The sequence below is a fragment of the Pinus tabuliformis genome, chromosome X, assembly GCF_031772625.1.
Source record: "Pinus tabuliformis cultivar Carrire ecotype Pingquan chromosome X, CPIR1, whole genome shotgun sequence".
NCBI classification, from domain to species: domain Eukaryota; kingdom Viridiplantae; phylum Streptophyta; class Pinopsida; order Pinales; family Pinaceae; genus Pinus; species Pinus tabuliformis.
The window spans coordinates 126,734,116-126,755,109 of NC_142308.1; the positions used below are offsets into that span (position 1 = coordinate 126,734,116).

The window sequence follows — 20,994 nt, forward strand, 5'->3', positions numbered from 1 at the left end:
TAAACCTAAACCTATTGACTAAACTAAACCTATCGTATACACACTAAACTAAACCTATTCCATACTACACACTAAACTACACGGCAACAACAAAGGTAAACACTATTACAGAGACACAATGGCAAAGGTAAACATAGGTTGCGAAGGTTGCAGGTAAACATAGGTTGCATGGGTTGCAGGCAATGTTGCACGAAGCGAGGACGTTTTTTGGAAGCAGGGATGCAGAAGTGTCATTTCCCAAAAATCTAGGAAGCGAAGCATCTACTATATATATATATATATAATTTATATTTTTTGCATTTATATTAAAAAAAACATCCAAAATACCAAATTAGTTGTAGAAGATATGGAAGCATGCATATTTGTACATAAATCAAGATAGATATGGCATCCATTGTACATTAATGATTAATTATTCGAGCATCAACCATTTTGATGCTTCAACCATCTAGAATCTAGATTCTTCTCCTCTTGTCTAGCCTTTGCCTCTACCTCGATTGTTTAGCGATATTAGTTAACATTGCCCAATTTTGATCAAACTACCTAATCCAAGCCTTAAAATATGGTAGAAAAAGCTTAACATGCTTGATCGATGATTTTGACTTGATTGAAAGGTAATTTTTTACTAAGGGCATGATAAAGGGGTTCAACAATTAACACCACCAACACTAGGGTACATATAGGGCTTGGTGCTCTTGATTAAATGCTAATCACATACCCTCATATATGATATAATCTAATGAAATGCCACAATTCCATTGATCTCGAATTCCTGAAAACTGTTAAGTTTGTTGAATTTTGAATAAGATATGAAATTCTATCTTCTTCAGATGAAGTCTGATGAGGCTGGAAACACTCTCAAACATCCCAAGTCATTTCATAGTAATGTTAAAAATTTAAGTGAAAGGATGAAAATGAAAAATAAAGGAGAATGTCACTTTTACTTTAAGAATTTAACATTACCATGAGGGAGCATGTAGGAAGCATCTAAGGAGCATCAAGGGAGCCTTGGGAGTGTCCGAGAAGCCCCAACCCAACTTAAGTCAAAGGAAAAATAAAAAAATATATAGAACCTTGTGGAACTGGTCGTCTTCCTTTGGATCCACTTGGGATCCATATGAATCCATGCCCTATTCGCCCTAGATCCTAGGAGGATTCGTCGTTGAATCTGCGGTTCAGAAATCCAGAACTGCGGATTGGGCTGGCCCGATTTCGAATTTCCAGGAACCATCTTCGCCAGCCCAATCCACGATTCCGAAAATCATTGCGATGGATCACCCACGGATCCGTATGGGATGCAATTCCTGGTTTGGATCCTTTGGGGGTGGGGGCATTTCGTGTAACACTGGTTGCAGGTAAGAGTTGAGCGAAGTCTTAGACGGCGGGCGAAGGTAAACGCTGAACAAAGAACTCCATTCACAACGACAAAGGTAAATAGAGTTGAGAGAACTCAAGCAAAGGTTGCAGCTAAGGTAAGAGTCGAGCGACTGGGCGAAGTCTGAGACACTTAATTTGGGATTTATAATTAAATTTTAATGACTTATTCATGTTTACAGTTTACAGTCACTATACTCCATGAATTTAATTTGCCTTCAATTTGGACTTGTCTCTTTCTCCATGTCTGCAACAAACCTTTTCTTGACATGAATCTTTGAAATTTCCCTATGCCACAATCACCATGAGTTTACTACCGTGTTAAATATATGCAAGAGACAAGCAGGAGAAACTAGATGACATATCAATGTGCTACTAAATTACTAGTGGTGGTGTTTTTTTCCCCTTGGAAAAATGTAATTTTATTCATAAGACAAAATTACATGTTGTAGATGCTAAATAGCATATGCAAATGCGCTGATTCTGTTAGCACAAAATACATAAAAAACTAAAAATTACAGCAAACCTATTCTTTTCTACCTTTCTTCTTTTCCACTTTTCTCCAACCTCTAGTGTTGGGAGTGGAAGTTACAATGGACATTTGATTTTCATTTGTATTTATAGGATATTCTTTGTCAGAATCAGATCCCTCTGATCCATGAGTTCGTTTGTTGTTATTTACTTCCATTCCTGTTGTTTGGGACTCCTGATGCTGCAAGGGGTTGTTGGGCCTCAAAATGCAGGCAGTGGTGTGGTCTATCTCCTCCTTTTGTGTGCTGTTCTGGTCCTTCTGTGAATCCTTTTCTGCATTATTTTCTGTTGCTTTTGCTTGTCCTGTTACTTCTTCCAAAGTGTCTGTGCATTGCCAACCTTTTGGTTTTTTGGGTTGCTTTTTGTTCCTTTTGGGGTCTTTTTTAGCTTGTGGGCAGGCACTGTGAAGGTGGCATGTTTGCAAACATCCACGACACCGAAAAGCTGTATTTTCATAATCTAAAGGTTGATTCTAGTGTATATCATTGAAGATCAATGTAATACTGTCTGGTAGTCCTTGACTAAGGTCTACTTCGATGCATATCCTGGCGAAAGTGAATATGCCCCTTGTGAATCTGTCCACATCAATCTTTAAGAACTTTCCTAGGGAGTTCCCTATACCTTCTAATACTTGATGGTGCCAGAAGTGTAATGAGAGGTTGTGTAATCTGACCCAAATAGGCATTTTTGATACCATCATTGTATTGGCATCAAATTCTGGGAACCAAGGGGTCATGAAGAGCCCTGCGTTGCCCCAGAACCATGGTCCTTTATTGAGTATATATTCTTTTTCTTGAGCTGTGGTGAATCTGACAATAAAAAACCCTTTGGAACATAAATGGATTTCACAATTTGGTGTCCATGCAGCAAAAATCCATTGGTGCAAAAGATCAGATTTAGGCCAAAAACCATTAAATCTGCATATGACTGCTTTGGTAAGAAAATCTGAATACAACCCATTTACCTCAGGTATTGAGACTGTGAAGGTAGGATTCTGAGATTTTTGTTCCACTATGTAGGGCCCTGGTAGTTCAGGGGGTAATGCTGGTTTGGTTTGGGCTTTTTCCTTTCCTTTGACTGTGTCTTTAAACGTGCCTGTGCCCTTTGAACTGGTTCCAGAGCATCCACCTCGCAGTCGTAGATTGACTATGATATTCGAGTCTGTGGCAATACCATAATCTTGTAGTGTGTGGTTATCCTGTAGGCTGTGTCCTGAGTAAATCAGGTGTTGCATGATGGTATGCCTAAGTGTGTCTGGATTTCGTGCCTTAAGTCTTGGATCCGTCTCCCTCTCCCGATTCTCCTGCAGATATTCCTTCCTTCCAGCATTTTAATGAAGATTTGGATCAGATCCAGGTCGGTATTGGTTGGATCTATCTGAGATAGGGCTCGATCTGCTACCAATGATTCTGAATCTGATGGATCTGGGTAGATCGATGCCCCATCTGTTCCTTTCTTCTCCGGATCTAGGCCGTCTGGGCCGGATCTGTCGGCTTTGAGCACCTCATTTACGAGCTGCCACTGCGGATAGATGGTGGGTGTATACTGTTTTGTATTCTATTTGCCGCGTGAAGTAGGAGGGTTACTCTCATGAGTATATTCCCTGGTCGTGCCATCAATGGTGAACGTCAACTGATTTTTCCCCAACCTGAAGCAACGGACAGACTCGCCATGCTCTTCGACCTGTCTAGGTGAGTGTTGCATGAGTCCCCCTCGGTAGTTTGCTGAGCTTTCTAGGTTCCGGGGGTCGTGAGGGCTAAGTGCCTCTATCCAACCCAAAATGGTCTAAGGACTTGTGTTGAGTTTCAAGTTGAGCCGCCATTGCAGAATATCGTCCTGAGTCCGCTTCGTTTCAGATCGCAGGCACGCAGAAACGAAATGCAGAGCCACTTACATCTTCCACTCTCTGTGCGTCCCTCCCTCAGAAACTTCAGATGTTCTGTGGCCCATCTTGTGTTCTCCATTGATGCTCAGATCTCTGGTCTGGAGAGCGGCGTCGACGCAGATAACATTCTCAGAAACCCTAGCCATCGCTCTCTCTCACCTAGCGGTGTTGTATATATAAGTATCAAGTTCCATTATTAATTTTAGGAACCAATCAATTAATTCCCTGAATACATTAACATAAACATCATTTATTATATAGTTTATTTCACTTTATGACATTGTTACTTTTGTACATAACATTGTTACCCTTGAAATAAACATTACAATGGCTAACTCATCTTTAATGCTTAATGTTATAAGGTAAATAGATGGGATATTAATACTCTTTGTGCTTTGTAAATAATAGTGATTCTAAATGATTATGACATACATTACACTGTTGATAGGTCCCTCAAGGTTCTTAATTTCTAGACTCTTAATTTGGGATTTATAATTAAATATTAATGACTTGTTCATGTTTACAGTTTTTAAGTTTTATTAAATTTCACTTTTAGTTTTCAAAGTTTAGCTGCTACTAAAATTTTGAAATGATTCATCATGCATCATAGAATGATTATGTCGACAATAGTAGATTGTAGGCTGCAGCAGACTAGTAGTACTTCTTAAGTTCTTGACAATGGGCAATGATGATGAGATTTGTTTTTGTAATGTGTAATGATTATTAGATAGTATTAGACTTCAGTGTTTTATTTTGTAATTTGAATTTCAAAATTAGTGATAGTTCTAATTTTTATATTTTAATTTATCATTCATGTTTATGCTGAATTACTAATTTTTTTTATTTTTATTTTTATGTTATAATAAATATAAAAATTAGTTGCCGCACTTGTCGTCCTCTGAAAATTTGGGGGTGTGCTCTAGTTTGTCCCGGAAACTCGTACCCCGTCACACAACCAATGCAACATATATATATATATATATATATATATATATATATATATGACATTTTGCCCGACGTTTTCATTTTCTGGGGGTGACGTTTCTAGCTGTACCCATTTCGGAAACTTTTAATCGTTTCGGTGTTTTGTGCAACTTAGCTTTCCGGGATGATTTCAACCAAATAAGATACAAACTTGAGCATACCATCAGCTGAGATCAATGTTGCATGACTCGTACTCGTATAAGACTTGTCTGGCTATGGACTAAGCGACCCGTATAAGACTTGGCAAAAATTCCCCTCCATTTTCCCTTTCCCTCCACATGATCTCCAAAAAAAATAAACAAATAAAAAAAATCGAATTTTGAGGGTCTCCATGGGTATTATGCGGGTCCTATGTGGGTCATATGCAGTTCATGGGTTCAATGCGGGTAGACGAGTTTTATGCGGGTTTGGCGGGTACGGGTAGAAACCTCGGGTTCTATGCGAGTGACCCATCTCGCTATAAAACCCGTCAAGGCTCATGGGTCATATAAGAGTCATGCTACACTGGTTGAGATGTCCTTCTAAATATGAGTGATCTACCTCCGGTGGAACTTTGGAAAATGCAAGGAGACTCATCTATGACAATTTCCCATGGTCCTTAAGCTCCATGATCTCTTGAAAGTATTTAAACAATATGGCATTGTACCAAAGTAACCTTGACACCACTTTATGTGCCATTTTAGCGATGGATTACAGTAGATGGTCCTCCATAAGTAAACCATCCATCAAGAAGGAGGCTACTTATCTATAATGCAGGAAAATGATCAAGATATTCTGGAATTTTTCTTTTTCCTGGGAACAATGGGGAGACTTTTCTTGGCTATTCTTGGTTGTTTCACATCAGGTAATCCATTTCCCACACACTTTTTAATATTTTTTTTTGGTAAAGCAAATGAATTGAAGAACCTTCCAAACTCTAAAAGATAATCCAGTGTTTTATTAAACGTGGAAAAGTTTTTCCTAAGCATAAAAACCCACCATCCTTATTAACTGTTTTCTGCTGAGAGTGCATACTAACACAGTTGGACATACTGTCATTGTGATATAACTGTGTATGAATTTTGACGCCCAATGTTTTGGGTGATCACTTCACCCTTCATCAAGGACAAGCAGCGAAAAGATAGAAAGCAGTCCGTGTCGCCCAATAAAAGATAGAAATGCTTAAAACAGTCTCCAATGAGTCTTGGCATCAGATTACTTTCGATCCTTTGGAGCTTCTGATCCCATTCCTTTTGTTCATGCTTTTTATCTTGTGTAGCAAAATCAATAGCACCTTCCATCTCTGTTGCTGTGTTCACTGCCTCCTGATATGTCTTGGTCTAGTTATCTGGACACTAGCCCTGATGTTAGAGGTGAGTCCTGATATGAACAAATATATCTTTTTTCCTTCCAGTGTCACATATTTCAGTTCTCCAATCAGCTCTTCTATTCTTGCAAAATACCTGACTAAGTTATTATCTGTTTTCCCTTCCACTGTTTAAATCAACCATTCAAATGGTGATATGATTATATGCATTTACTAGCTTTAAGGAAAGGACTCTTACCTGCAGTACAAAAGGGTTCTTGCTTGTGCAACATCATCCCGATAATTGTTATTACCTTTTCAGGGCTATCACACTTACCCATATTATGTACTTGCTTTGTGCTTTATGCAGTTGTCTTCTGCTGAATCTTATGCTTGCACCATGTTATCACATCAGCTGAATCCTCCTGCTAGTTTTCTGCTACAGTAGTATAATGTATCAAACATGCATCGATATGAAGTTATGTTTACATGCTCATTTCTATCAATAGAAAAAGATTGGATAATATATATACAGCTTCCTGCATATTGTATTTGTTTAAGTGTCTTGTTGGAGCCATCATATGGGAGTTATCGAGAATTGTTGGATTTCCTGCTGTTACCTTCATATATCTATTGTTTATATGCTGGCTTGAAGAAATGCTGTATATTTAGTAAATTTGTCGATACTGTTTACTGGAAGAAGAGTTCCCTAGTTTGGGGAACATCATTTTTTTTATGTTTCTTTTTTCTTTATATACTATTGTATTACACTATTTTTGTTAGTTTAAGTGGGCACTTATGTTACTCTTGTGCAGCTTGTAAAAGAATTTGGAATAGACCCACAAAATGCTTTTGCATTCTGGGATTGGGTTGGCGGTCGCTACAGCGGTATGTGGCTTATGTTTGTCCTTCAATTATAGAATTTTGTTTCGTACATATAGTTTCAGACATATTTTCTCATCTCCAGCCTATATTGTGGCCTTCTAACCAATTTGGTTGGTACTCTGTGGCAGTGTGCAGTGCTGTGGGTGCCCTCCCCTTATCACTTCAGTATGGGTTTCCTATTGTTAGCAAGTATGTACAACTTTCTCTGAAAGAATATATTTTTTCAGTGAAATGGTTCATAAGTTATAACATAATTTTCTTTCTTAGTTGCTTCTTAAAACTTACATAGTTGATTTCAAATAGGAATGGGAACTTTCTATTAGATGATATCTAATATTTTCCATTTGGACAAGCCAGCCAATCTAATAAGGGAATTTATATGTACATTTCAGGATGAAAATAAATGTTTCACATTCTTCTTATGAGTCATGACTATGTAGGAAGTTTCATTATTTTGGTATTGAGTCTTGACATGTCCTCAAGCAATGGATTGACTTCTACACAACTTCACAGCATGTTCCTTAACATTACGTTATTAACATGTGAAATCTGGGTTATCATATGATAAGTTTATCTCTCTGGAAAGTTTAATTTGTTCTGATAGTTATGCTCATTATTTCTTGGAGCCTAAGAGCATAGTATTATGAGGACTTGCTGTTTTAAAATTTCGTCATTAAGCATCGTAATTCAGAAATTTTATTTTCATTGTAACTCTTCCACCTCAGATCACCAAAAGACAAATTTTTAACTTACCTAATTGCCTCCATTATTCTCTTCTCCATTCAGTTCACCTAGCTGTTGTCAATACCTTAATGAATTTCCAGCATTCAATGCACATGAATGCTTCAACACAATCAATTCACATCTGCTATCTCTTGCATATTCTCTTCATTTAAGACTCATCTGCTCATTCCGTTCGCACAAAAAATTACAATCCTGTGAATACTGCCTGCAAACTCAGAACAACCTCCTGCTAATAAATGTCGATTGTTCAATGTTTTTCATGCATCTGTGGACTTCTTTTGTTATTGTTTGTATCAAGCAGCTATGTAAATTTTTTGAATTATTTTATTCTGTGACTGTTACCTTATCTGCTTGTTGACAGATGTCTTGCAGCCTTTGTTTGACCCTTTTCATTTGATGTTGCTTTCTGCAACAGCCAACAGACCTGCTGTAAGATTAACCATCAGCCTTACCTGGCCATATCTATCATGACTCTTTTCTGCTGAATTGCTATTATTCTTTCTTCCATTGAGATCACTGTCGGTTCCTGCCAGATGTGAGTATACACAGTTAACTATGAGCTGCCAGGCCTGAGAGGAGCTGTGAATAAACTTAGGAAAAGTAAATGTTATTTTAGCTTATTTCTAATAACAATTCTTTTGATATAAAAATTGTTATTACCTAGGCTCCACTTCAAGTCCACTTCAAGTTACACTTGTGCCTGGGACGTTGATTTATGTGCCCTGCCTCTTCCACCTCCGTGCGTCACAATTACTGTCTGTGCTTCCTGTGTTTATGTGCCCACAGTGTTTTAATTCTCGCTTTGACTCCTCAAATGCCCTGGTGGGCTTTGGCATATTTCTGGATGGCAATGATGAGCTTGGCTTTGCCATATATACACGGGCATAAAAGTTGCATTGAGAGAAGAGTTACACCAAAATGATAAGCCTTACACCAAACTGATGTGTGTAATAATGAGTTACACCAAAATGATAAGCCTTATGAGAGGCAAAAGTTGGTTGGAGCATAGTATATTCTTTCCCTATTTGAGCTTTTCACATACTGAAAAGCTAATTGGAGATGGAGAAATGACCACCTTCAGTCTACTACTGTTTTCGTCTTATGAGAAGCCTACTGTATTCTTGTTTGAGCTTAAGAATTTCTATTGATGAATGGAGAATACCATCATTTTGATGAAATAAGATAAGATAGTTTTATTAATGTTCAACAATTGACCACAAAAGTAGGTCAATGGGACCCAAAGGTACATGCAGTATGAATAAGATGTGGAAATGGGAAATCAATTCCCAGGTAATGCTGAAAGCAAGAGAAAGAAATTAAAAAAAAATGTGCAGCAGAAGGGTCTAGCTAAAAATATCCTACTTGTCTTCACTTGTCCATCTATACTAGCTGATTGCCAAAACTAGATTCCTGATTTATGAGAGAACACTACTGTGTATGGAATCTGGATATTCAATATTGCGCTGTGAGAGATAATTCCTGTTATTCATTCTTTGTGCACTGTGAGAGATAATTTTTGTTATTTAATCTATTTGGAGCAGGATAGAAATTCTATACAAGAACAGTAGGCTGAGCAATGATACTAACTAATATTCTTTTCATTGTCTGCGAAGGTTTCTGGAGGGAGCAAGAAGTATAGATAACCATTTCCACACAACTCCATTTGAGAAAAATATTCCTGTATGCCAGGATACCTACAATTCAATACAGATGAGATTTAGCAGAATCTGATGTTTGCTTTCTTTTCACACAATCAAGTTGAACACATTTCTAATTATCACACTGGTGACATTTTCACAGGTTTTGCTTGGTCTCCTCAGTGTGTGGAATGTTTCCTTTCTTGGGCATCCAGCTAGGGTATATATTTTCAAGATCTTACTAGAGTGTAACAGACATGAAAAGGCTTCTTTAATTACCTTCAATGTGTATTTATTCTAGCTTGCAAGAGTATTATAGCTTTTCTTTTTTCTGTCAATCTTGTAGGCTATCTTGCCATATACTCAGGCTCTGGAGAAGTTTGCACCACACATCCAGCAGGTAAACTTCTGTCTTGGATGTTCTGTGCTGTCGAATTTAGTGCACTTGAGCCTTCATTGTCTGAGATCATCTTTTTTATTTTTTGTTAATGCTATGAATCTGTTTTTCTGTATGTTGCAGCTTAGCATGGAGAGTAATGGGAAGGGAGTTTCTATTGATGGTGTGCCCCTCAATTTTGAGGCTGGTGAAATAGATTTTGGAGAACCTGGTACAAATGGCCAGCATAGCTTTTACCAGTTAATTCATCAGGTAGAATTCTTGCTGTTTTGATCCCAGTGAATTGAGGCCATGATTTTACAACCTGGTTCAAATGGCTAACACAGGTTTTACCAGTTAAGTCATCACGAATGGTTCTTGCAGAAGAAAAGGATGAATCCTGCTAATTGGAAAATACAACTATGCCTATTACATGGATATGTTTATTGTTCTTTTCAACTATGACCTTAACCATTCTATCCTGTCATTAGCCATATTTATAGTGATCTATTTTTAATTGTTCTTATGTGTATTTGAGTTGAGGATAAATTAATATGGCTAATATTTATGTGTATTTGAGTTGAGGATAATTTAATATGGCTAATAGTAAGCACTGATGAGGGATTTCAACTGTAATAGATTTTCTCTTCCCAATCACTAATAAATGACATGATGGATGTAATATAGAGAAGTAGCAATTGCCATAATGTTATATTATATCACACTGCCCATGACCAGATTTAGTGAAGGCACATTTGCGTTTGATATTGTTTGTCAAAATTATTTCATTAAACCACTAGATTTCAACCCTGTAAGGCTGGCACAGGACCTTGCCTGACTGCTCCAAGGTTGACCTTTCAGGACCTGATATGACCTTTCAGTCCCAGAATGAAATATAATTTCCATTCAAGTCTGAAGTATTGATCTGAAGACTTTACCTCTTCTTTAGATAAGAGATAATCACGACAAGTTTTTGAAGTATTGAGTCTTGATCTTAACTAAATCAAAGGAGCTTTCAAGGGCTAAAAGTGTCCACATTTACTTGATAGGGCCTTTCAAAGACTTACTGAAAAGAAGTATTTGCCCCTTATTTAAACCTTTTAATCAAGGCCTCACTGGAAGGAAGTATTTGCCCCGATTTTTATTCTTTCAATCAAGACCTTACTGGAATGAATTGCCCCAATTGCGAAGAGAAGACCTTTCAAAGCCTTACTGAATGTCCCAGCCAGTAGTTTTACTTCAATGACTTGCTTACCACTTAATTTTTATTTCCAATGAATGCTTTCAAATATGGTTAGATCTTATTATTGATGTGATTGATAAAATGTCGACCTGCTTTCTCAATAATTTTTGATGGAACAACCACAGTTTTGAGAATATGTGCCTCACCAAAATGATTTAGTTGACTTTGTGGGGGTGTCTGTTAGATTGCTTTTTTGTAGGTTCGTAAGTTTTTGACAGTTTCAGTCACATGGATATTTGCTTCTGTGCAATATGCAGGGTCGTGTAATTCCTTGTGATTTTATTGGCATCGTCAAGAGCCAGCAGCCCATTTATCTACAAGGCATGTCACAGCTTGGGCAGATTGATGAGTTTGGTTGCTTTGCTTCATGTTTTTATCAATGCAAATTATGTCACTATATAATTGTAAATTGTAATTGCAGGGGAAGTTGTGAGTAACCACGATGAGCTCATGTCTAATTTTTTTGCACAGCCAGATGCTCTTGCCTGTGGGAAGGTAACTCTTCCAATTTGGGTCCTTGGAAATAAAATAATTTTTTATCTGCTTTCTAAATTTTACATATGAAGTTCTGTAAATAGAAATAATGACTGAAGCTCTTGTATGATTTGAAATTCATGCAGACTCCTGAGGAGTTGAGGAATGAGAAAGTTTCTGATCATCTTGTTGCACACAAGGTAAAATTGAATCTGTGTAAGAGATGAATCTTTGTTTTTGATAACTATCAGTTGGTTTCAAAATTCTCACATGGTTTATATGCAGACATTCTCTGGGAATCGACCATCACTAAGCATCTTACTACCATCATTGACCGCATATAACGTAGGCCAGGTTGGTTGAAAAACCTTCTCATCTTAACAAATTGAATTCTGCAACTTTCTCAACCGATGTTCAATTACCCTTTCGTTGCAAAGATGCATTTTTGGCTTTAGCATTGGTATTCTCATATTGTTCCCTTTATTATTAGCTACATGGTGTTAAATTTTTCCTACGAATCTTGAACTTCCAGGATGTGCTGAATATTATATGGGCTAACACTGATTTTTATTTGGCACATTAGTTGTTAGCAATGTATGAACACAGGATTGCAGTTCAGGGTTTCATTTGGGGCATTAATTCCTTTGACCAATGGGGCGTGGAGCTTGGCAAGGTATGATCAAAACAATCACATAGAATGTCTTTTAACTTGAAATGTGAGAAAAGAAAATTTGGTGGGAAGATCAATTTCATATTGGTTTTTCACTTTTTATTTTCTTCTACAGTCACTGGCATCTCGTGTACGAGCTCAGCTGAACTTGTCTCGCACTCAAGGGAAGCCAGTTGAGGGCTTTAACCCCAGCACCACAATGTTGATAAAACGATACTTGAAGGTAATCAGATACTAAAATATATTGTTCCCTTTTTCAAGTCTGGAGAAAATGTGCATTCTACGTGGTTATATTAAATTGATAATTAGAACTGCGCTTTTCAGAACTTTCCATTGAAATACATTCATATCATACCAACAAACCAGCTGATCTAATCAATGTTCACTTACAGGAAAATGCTCCAATTACTGCGGACTTTCTCCACTCAAAATCATAGTACATACTTTTCTATTTGTTGAGCACCAGTCAGTCTTTTGATTTTGAATGCCAGTCCTTATTTTGTATTTGAATGAGAGAGATTCACTTATGTAGAAAGCTTTCTGTTAAAATGGAGGCACTTTTGATGATCAGGAATCGATATTTTTTTGTCATAAACGGGGAACCCAGTATTCGTATCTTCAATTGAGTTGAAAATAACATGCATCTTCATAATAAAGAAACTGGTGAAATCTTTTCCAGTTTAGAAACTCTATTTGCTATCCAGTATCCACTTCCAGTATCATTTTTTTCCAGTATGCACTTCATTAGTTTCTTAGTGTTTATCTCTTTAGAGATGTATATGGTATTATCATTATTTTTACTATTTCTGTAAATAGAAACAATTTTTGGAGATTTACACAGCTCAAATACTAATTGATATAGAGTGGAAAACTAATAGAAATTAATCTGTTGATCATGGATTATGGCTTCTTGTTCAAATGAAAATTTTGATCTATTTATTTCAAAGATGTGTGAAATGTTCTATGATCTATCAATACAGTGATATGTCGATTGAGCTTATTAGTATATTATAGTAAAAAGTGGGTGAGGATAAAGGTCAATGCCATGGGATCACAAAGGGGCAATCGATGCAAAATCCCCTCAAGCTGATGAAGCAGCAACCGATACAAAATCGCGGGGCAATCAACACAAAATCCCCTTGGGTTGTTGAAGGAACCAGGAAACAAAGCGCGGCAATAGGTGCTAGATCTCCCATCACATCTGTTTACAACTAACCATATTTTCAAATCATTCACGTTTTGCTTTGGTGGTCAATGGGGTGTTTGTTGGATGGGTAATCGGGTGTAGTGTTACTCCCCTTCCCAATCAAATCCCCAGAGTGACATGTTTCACACCTTGTGCACTGGTTTGTCTGTGCAAGCTGTTGTAGGTTTTGCCCCTTGTAGGTGGCCCAGATCACATGTACAAATGGACTGTTCCACGCGACTGGGTCAAGTGCGAGTCCTTGGCAGAATTACACCCACACTCATGGATCTTTAGCCAAGAGATTCCAGTTGCCAATTGTAATCCTCTCAGATTGGTGAAGGGCATGCTTGCTGGATTGTGATAAGTGCAAGCTAATCAGACAATATAATTGCCTTGGTTGGTTAGTTCAGAGATTTACAGCATCAATATTTATAACTTCAGCATTAGGTTTACCAAGTAGAGGTGTGAGTGGGTTGCATGTTTCACCTCCTATAGGGCATATGTTTTGCAGACGGGCTGTACCCTGCAATTGGAGTCAGGTGCAAGTCCTGGGTGACTTTGGTAGAACAGATACCCCAACTCATGTATTTTTTGCCAAAGGATTCCAATTTGAATGCTGTAAAGTTGCTTACATTCATTATAGTTCTCCCTGTTAATTTTCTTAGGGTGAAATTGTTCTTTGCTTTCATAATTGCATATACATCCTTATTTATCATTTACATATGCATTCATGTTATAACATCGTTAGCAGCATTAGCAATTCTATAGAAAGAAAAATGTCAACAACTATGCAGCAGATATATAAAGGAACAAAAGGAAGAAAAGCATTCACACATAGAGACACCATGATTGGTTGGAGACCAGGGAAAAACCCCACAAGGGGGAAAACCCGGAATTCAATTTTTCTTCTTCTATTAGATTTTCATCGAAAGTTCAATCAGAGAGGTATAATATACAAATGTCAACAAACTACCCATTGCTATGACTTGTTCACAACTTCGTTTGTGAACAAGTCTTATCACCAGAATTTCCATACAATACTAACATTTGCCAAAATACCTTAACTGCCTCTGGTCTGCGGGGATGCCATATGTCAATATTCTTGAAATGCTGACAATATATAAGAATACATGATGATTAGGGTTTCTGTTGGAGATAGGGTCTCTGCATATCAATTGAAGATGGCAGGGAAAATGCTACCATATGCAACTGCAGTATCAAGAGCAGTACCAACTGTAGTGCCAAATTGTAGAGCGAATTGAGATACCCATTATAAGTTACAAGTATGATGCCAACTTAACTAAACTGTGATGCCACATCAGAACCAATGTTTTAAAACTCCGACTCCGACTCGGTATCGACACGGTCGGCTCGTTTTCAATGACTCGGTCATTTTAAAAAATACATTAAATATTTATTTTTTTATTATAAAAAAACATAATTTTAAAGATTTTCATTCATGTTTCCAAACACACAGCATTAGAATGTAGATAGAAGACAACATATGATCAAAGTAGGCTCATGAATATATCCATTATATCAAAATGGCACCCAGTGCACTGTGCAATACATACATGATGATGATATAGAGATCAAAACAAAAACACATAACCAAGGAGGCTAGAAATGATGTTATCCTCCAAAATAGATTGTAAGTCATCAAGGAACTAATACAAGGGTCCAAGAGTGTTCCTCACTCCAAGAAAGTCCCAAAGTGCATGTGTACATCTTCAAAAGGTGCATCCTCCACCATGATGTCATCTAGGAGAGACCCTATGTCACCTTTTTCAAGCATGTGAGTGACATGGCACAGCTAAGCGTAAGCATTGGCATCAAAGAGGGATGTGCTAGCCCTCCTAAGTCATCTCAATGATAACCATCCTCATTTGTGCTTTGGAAGAAGGCACCATCCACCAAAATAGGCTCAAGGCCAGCCAGGGGGCATCTTCAGTCCATTTGGGCATATCATCAAATAGTCCAAAGTCCAAGCTTTTAAGTTTAGCGTTTTAGCATTTGGAGGTTCATCAAGGGGTGTAGCATCACGTGTAATCAACTCAAGGCTCAATGCTCATCTTTGGAGGGCCAAGGTTGGGGCCACAAAGTTAGGTTTGCTTTAAGAAAGGGGCAAAGAACCTATTGGAAGGTTTTGAAGAAGAATGAAGCTATCTCTTAAGGAATCTCTACTACATATGTGATACCAACTAAACAAACCTCTCAAGATCAAGCGAGATAAACTTATTAGGGACAAAAAACCATTAAAGTATCATCATGAAAACCTTGGAGTCCCCCAAAAGCAAAAAAATTAAAAAAAATCGTTGTTTTTTTAATTCACGGGCCACTGTCATCCAACCCGGCCGAGTAGGCTCGAATTCGGTCGGCTCAGTAATAACCCGGTTGGCCGAACCAGTTCACTGGTCGAGTCGACTTGGTGAGGCCTTGACTTAGACCAACTCGGCCGAATCGGTTCCAAGCTGGCCGAATCTTAAAACACTGATCAGAACTGCCCGCACACTGTACTTGTACTGTTCAACATACCAAACATTATATTGATCTGAACTGCTGAGATTGTCATATACAAAATGAACTGTAGTAACAATACTATGGTGACAATTTTACTAATTTCAAATCAATACTGGACCGAGATGCTATTACTGCTGTGGTGATGCTGTACGTGATCTTGGAATGAGCACTGAGACCATACATTGGATAGAAGAGAAGCCATTCATATGCTATATTTGTTGTGCTGGAACCATACAATATCATACACTTCGCATTGTCTTAACGTGCTGGGACTACTGTATTGCCAACATGAATGCTAAGATAGAATACATGCATAGGATAACAGAAATGACAATAACTTAGAGATGTAAAAAATGGAGGAATGCTAATATGGTTGAAGTCCCACACATGTGTTGGGTGTAGTTGGCGTAGAGAAATCATAGTAATTGCGGAGACCATAATATATGTTGTTGTGTCGAGATCTCTTTGACAAGGATCATTTTCATGTGCCACTACTGAGAGCTACTATCCAGACCATACATCGTAGAGGAAATGAGACTCCACAGAGAAATGATCTCATGAAACACTGTAATCCATGTAGTCTCATATCAGTTGAGTTATACTTCAGGCTCTAATCCTTATCCCTAAAACTCTCAAGGAAATATTCTGTGCGCAGAACCAGTGTTGCACTAATCGAGAAAAATCGCGATTAAATTGTTTAATCGCGATTTTTTCAAAAAAAAAAAACGATAAAATCGGGCGATTTAATTGGATTTTTTTTTAGCCGATTTTTTTGAAAAAATCGCGATTTTTTGGGGAAAAATCGTGGATATATATATATATATATATATATATGGTTCTTTATGATGAGGAGGAGGTGACCCAAGCTACCCCTGTTACAAGTAGAGGACGTGGTCTACCTTCTTCAGCTTCTAGAGCACAACAAAGTCTACTGCCAACTCCACCAACATCTACATCTAGAGGGGCAAAGGAAATCAGTAGTATTAGACTTTAGTTATTTGGTTCATTTCGTTGTATATGACATTATGACTCATGATATGAGATACATTATTATATTTTTTGTTGATATTTTGAGGTTGATTTGGGACTGTTAGGGTCCCACCCTAACCCCCTTATTTATGTAGTGGGATTGAGTCATAGTAAAGAGTCAATAAAGCCCATATTAATAATTGTAAGTGGTTAATCCGCAATTAATGACGGGACCACAATTAGTTGCAAATGGGCCATGGTATTAGATAGATGGTATTAATAAAACCCATGGTATTGATCCATGGTATTGCATGTATGAGTCATATATAAAGGATAGAGACTCCCTGCGAGGAGAATCGTGTCTTATTTTTGAATCGAGCTCTGCTCTATTGGAGGTTGCCCCCTCGAAGAGGCCAGTGAACATTGCTTTCTGAATAATAAAATATTTGCTGTTGTCTCTCACTATTCTATGTTCTGGGTATCTTTCTTCGCATATTCTGTATTTGGGTATCTTTTTGCAGGTTATGAGCATAACAAGTGGTATCAGAGCACTTTCCAGGGCCAGTGGGATCTCCATTTCTTAGCATTTTTTTTTTGGCTAGAGACGTGTTCCAGCGTCTTTAAACCACGGGATCTGTCGTTAAGCGCATAAAACTGCGGATTTGGGGAGGCATGCACGCAGGAAATACAAGAGGTGGTCATGCTTGTTGGACTCCCTTGTAACCCCTGTGGGTACCCCTTCGAGTAGTAGCGCATTAGACAGAACCGCGTACAGACTGTCTTCCAAGTACCTTCTGGGTATATCGGAAGCCCCTTAGCTCCTCTGCAACCTAGCCATAGATAAACCATCGGCCGTCTTGCTACTACAGTACACCGAGAACAACACTCAGAGAGATTACTTGCCCGTACGATAGGGTAGTCGGGTTGTACGGCTAAGGGTACGGTTGATCCTCCTTAGTTAGAGCCCTGAAACATTGGGCCGAGTACTATTGTCAGACCCTTATGTATATTGCGATCTGTAGCACCTGACACTCCTCGAGACCATAGTTCCCTTTTCTATCTTGGGATCACGCATCATCTCTGCCAGATCCGCTCGTGCAAAGGGGTGCAGCAACAACAGACATCAGTCCCGCAGTTCCGAGTTAGCAGACCAGCCATTCCGATCTATTAGATCCATCAGATCCGCAGCAGCAATCTGTTCCGTCGCTCAGAGCTATCTGATCCGCCATTCAGATCTCTCAGATCCACCTGATCTGAGTAGTTGTGTGGGGTTCCTATACCGGGGCATGATTTTCGCAGGACTTTTGGCAGCATTGACATTTTGAGGATTCGGCTACTGCAGTATTCCTAAGGAAGGAGTAAAACTCTGTTAGGAGTTTAAAAAAAAGTCAAAGATCTCCCGGGGCGCTTATTGGTGATCTAGCCCATCAGAATCAGGACGACGAGCTGAGCACGGTGGTACCATTCAATTCTTAGTGAAATTTTTTTTGGGCGGTCCCAAATTTCAAGAACATCAGGTCGGTGCATGGTAGAAACTAGAGCTCAAGCTATGGCCAATGAGAGGATGGACAAACTTGAACAATCCTTGCAATCCCTCCAAATTCAGCTTGACCGACTAAATAGCATAATCCCGAAGGGCAAGGAGCAAGCCCATGAGGAGGCGTATATTGGCAATGGACACAGTGAGGGTGAGTCTAGCCACTCTCTTCACCTCTGGGGCTCCCACCAACAATCCCGTCCGCGACCTCCCAAGTTGGATATGCATAAATTTGATGGTTCTCACCCAACAGCATGGATAGCACAAATGGAGCAGTATTTCAATCTGAATAACATCTTAGATAATGAGACTCAGCTTATGGTGGGGAGCATGTACTTGGACAATGAAAGGTGGCAATGGTGGGAATGGCATCAACGTTGCAATGGAACTTTTGTGACTTGGACCACCTTCAAAAAAGCTCTTACAGAACGCTTTGACCAGGAATCTTCTTTTTTGGGTCGTCTTACTAAGCTTCGATAGACTGGCACAGTGGATGAATATATCATAGCCTTTGAAGCCTTAGCCTTCCACACTAGGGGTCTCTCAGATGTGTTCTACACGGAATGTTTTATCAGCGGTCTTAAAGAAGCCATAAAAGCCCACGTCTTACTGCACCACCCTCCCACATGGACGGAGGCTTGCAAGGTAGCTCGTAATGTGGAACATGCGTTAGCAGCCCAGTACAGTCGCCCAAATTTCACCGCTAAGGGTCGCCCCCCACAGGCTCACAGCACGACTCAAACACTTAAGGTTCAAAAGGTGTCACCTGCAGAAATGGCCGAAAGAAGAAAGCAAGGATTATGTTACTACTGTGATGAAAAATACTCCCCAGGTCATAAATGCAAGGAGCCCAAATTTTTTCAAATTGATGCCACTGATTACAGCTCATCGGAGGAAGATCCACCACTGGAGGAACATGAGGCGGTAGAAGAGGACAACCAAAAGGACAATGTCCCTGACGAACCAGTTATTTCGCTGCATGCTTTGGCAGGGATTTCTTCACCTCAAACTCTCAAAATCAAAGGTTTTATTAAACATCGCCCAGTAGTAGTCTTGATTGATAGTGGAAGTACACATAATTTCATCCATCAAAAAGTCGCGGAAGCAGTGCATTGTTTTGTACGAGCAGTTTCTAACTTCCAAGTCCAAATTGCGGATGGGGGCACAATGAAATGTGAAGGCCGCTGTGAAAATGTCAAACTTCAAATGGGGGATTATCAGTTGAAGACCCACATGTTTGCCATACACATGGGAGGGTGCGACATTGTCCTCGGTGTTGAATGGCTTCGTACTCTTGGGCCAATCACAATGGATTTCCAGGAGTTATATATGAGTTTTAAGCAGAACAACTCCACACATACCCTCCGTGGACTCCAGGCGGGAGCTCCCTCTATCATCAGCTCGCATAGGATGGAAAAATTGCTAAAAAAGGGCCATCATGGAGTTATAGCTCAATTTAATGCCATCCAGGCAGTCGAAACCAAGTCTCTGCCGATTCATCCTGAGATGCAACAGATTTTAAATAACCATCTGCCGGTCTTTGACAAGCCTCATGAGCTTCCACCCTCGAGAGGGGAACATGATCATAGCATCACCTTGGTTCCAGGGGCCCAACCCCCAAATGTGCGCCCATACATATATCCGTTCACCCAAAGAATGAAATAGAAAAAATAATCAAGGAACTTTTGGAAGCAGGTGTCATTCGTCCTAGCATTAGTCCTTATTCATCACCGGTGGTCATGGTGCTCAAGAAATATGGGGAGTGGCAGATGTGTCCAGACTTCAGGGCCCTCAATAAGTTGACAGTCAAAGATAAATTTCCCATCTCGGTGGTTGATGATTTGCTGGATGAACTCAATGGGGCTCAATTCTTCACTAAGTTGGATCTTCGCTCAGGCTACCACCAAATTCGCATGAATAAAGTCGACATTCCAAAGACTGCTTTCCGAACTCATGAAGGCCATTATGAGTTCCTGGTCATGCCATTCGGTCTTTGTAATGCCCCATCTACTTTTAAGAGCCTTATGAACCACCTTCTCAAACCATATCTCAGGAAATTTGTCCTTGTCTTCTTCGATGACATCCTCATCTATAGTTGCACTTGGGCCGCACATCTTCAGCATGTAGATCTACTCTTGCAATTGCTCCGCAAGCATAAATAATTTGTCAAGATGTCCAAGTGTTCGTTTGGCATGGAAGAAGTTGAGTATTTGGGCCACATTGTGGGGCGTGAAGGTGTCAAGGTGGACCCCAAAAAGATCCAGGCAATGCAGGATTGGCCTCAACCTAAGACCTTGAAGAGCCTGAGAGGATTTTTGGGTCTCACAGGCTATTATCGCAAATTTGTCCGCAATTATGGTCGCATAGCGAAGCCCCTCACTCAACTCTTGAAGAAAAATTCATTCTTCTGGAATGAGGACGCACAACAGGCATTTACAGCTCTCAAAAATGCCATGTGTTCCACTCCAGTCTTAGCACTACATGACTTCACCAAATCTTTTGTCATTGAATGTGATGCTTCGGGTACGGGTATTGGGGCGGTCTTAATGCAGGAAGGGCGACCTTTGGCCTTCCCAAGCCAACAACTAAGTGGGAAGAATCTCGGCCAATCTACCTATGAGAAGGAAATGATGGCCATTTTACATGTAGTAGAGACTTGGCGACCTTACTTATTGGGGCGACGTTTCCAAATCT

The 20,994-nt window shown here is 39.2% G+C and overlaps 1 protein-coding gene across 1 annotated transcript in view; it reads left to right on the forward strand.

Moving 5' to 3' along the window:
- Positions 1–12,780, forward strand: part of LOC149138761 (Sugar isomerase (SIS) family protein) — a 101,688-nt gene extending 88,908 nt beyond the window's left edge. The window contains exons 12-24 of the mRNA XM_089448693.1: positions 6,875–6,947; positions 7,073–7,133; positions 9,302–9,368; positions 9,489–9,545; positions 9,672–9,725; positions 9,846–9,974; positions 11,202–11,265; positions 11,366–11,439; positions 11,565–11,618; positions 11,704–11,772; positions 12,002–12,091; positions 12,204–12,311; positions 12,481–12,780. Of these exons, the coding sequence (XP_089304819.1) occupies positions 6,875–6,947; positions 7,073–7,133; positions 9,302–9,368; positions 9,489–9,545; positions 9,672–9,725; positions 9,846–9,974; positions 11,202–11,265; positions 11,366–11,439; positions 11,565–11,618; positions 11,704–11,772; positions 12,002–12,091; positions 12,204–12,311; positions 12,481–12,525 (945 nt within the window). The 3' untranslated portion in view covers positions 12,526–12,780. The remainder of the gene's footprint in view (positions 1–6,874; positions 6,948–7,072; positions 7,134–9,301; positions 9,369–9,488; positions 9,546–9,671; positions 9,726–9,845; positions 9,975–11,201; positions 11,266–11,365; positions 11,440–11,564; positions 11,619–11,703; positions 11,773–12,001; positions 12,092–12,203; positions 12,312–12,480) is intronic.
- The last annotated feature ends 8,214 nt before the right edge of the window (positions 12,781–20,994 follow it).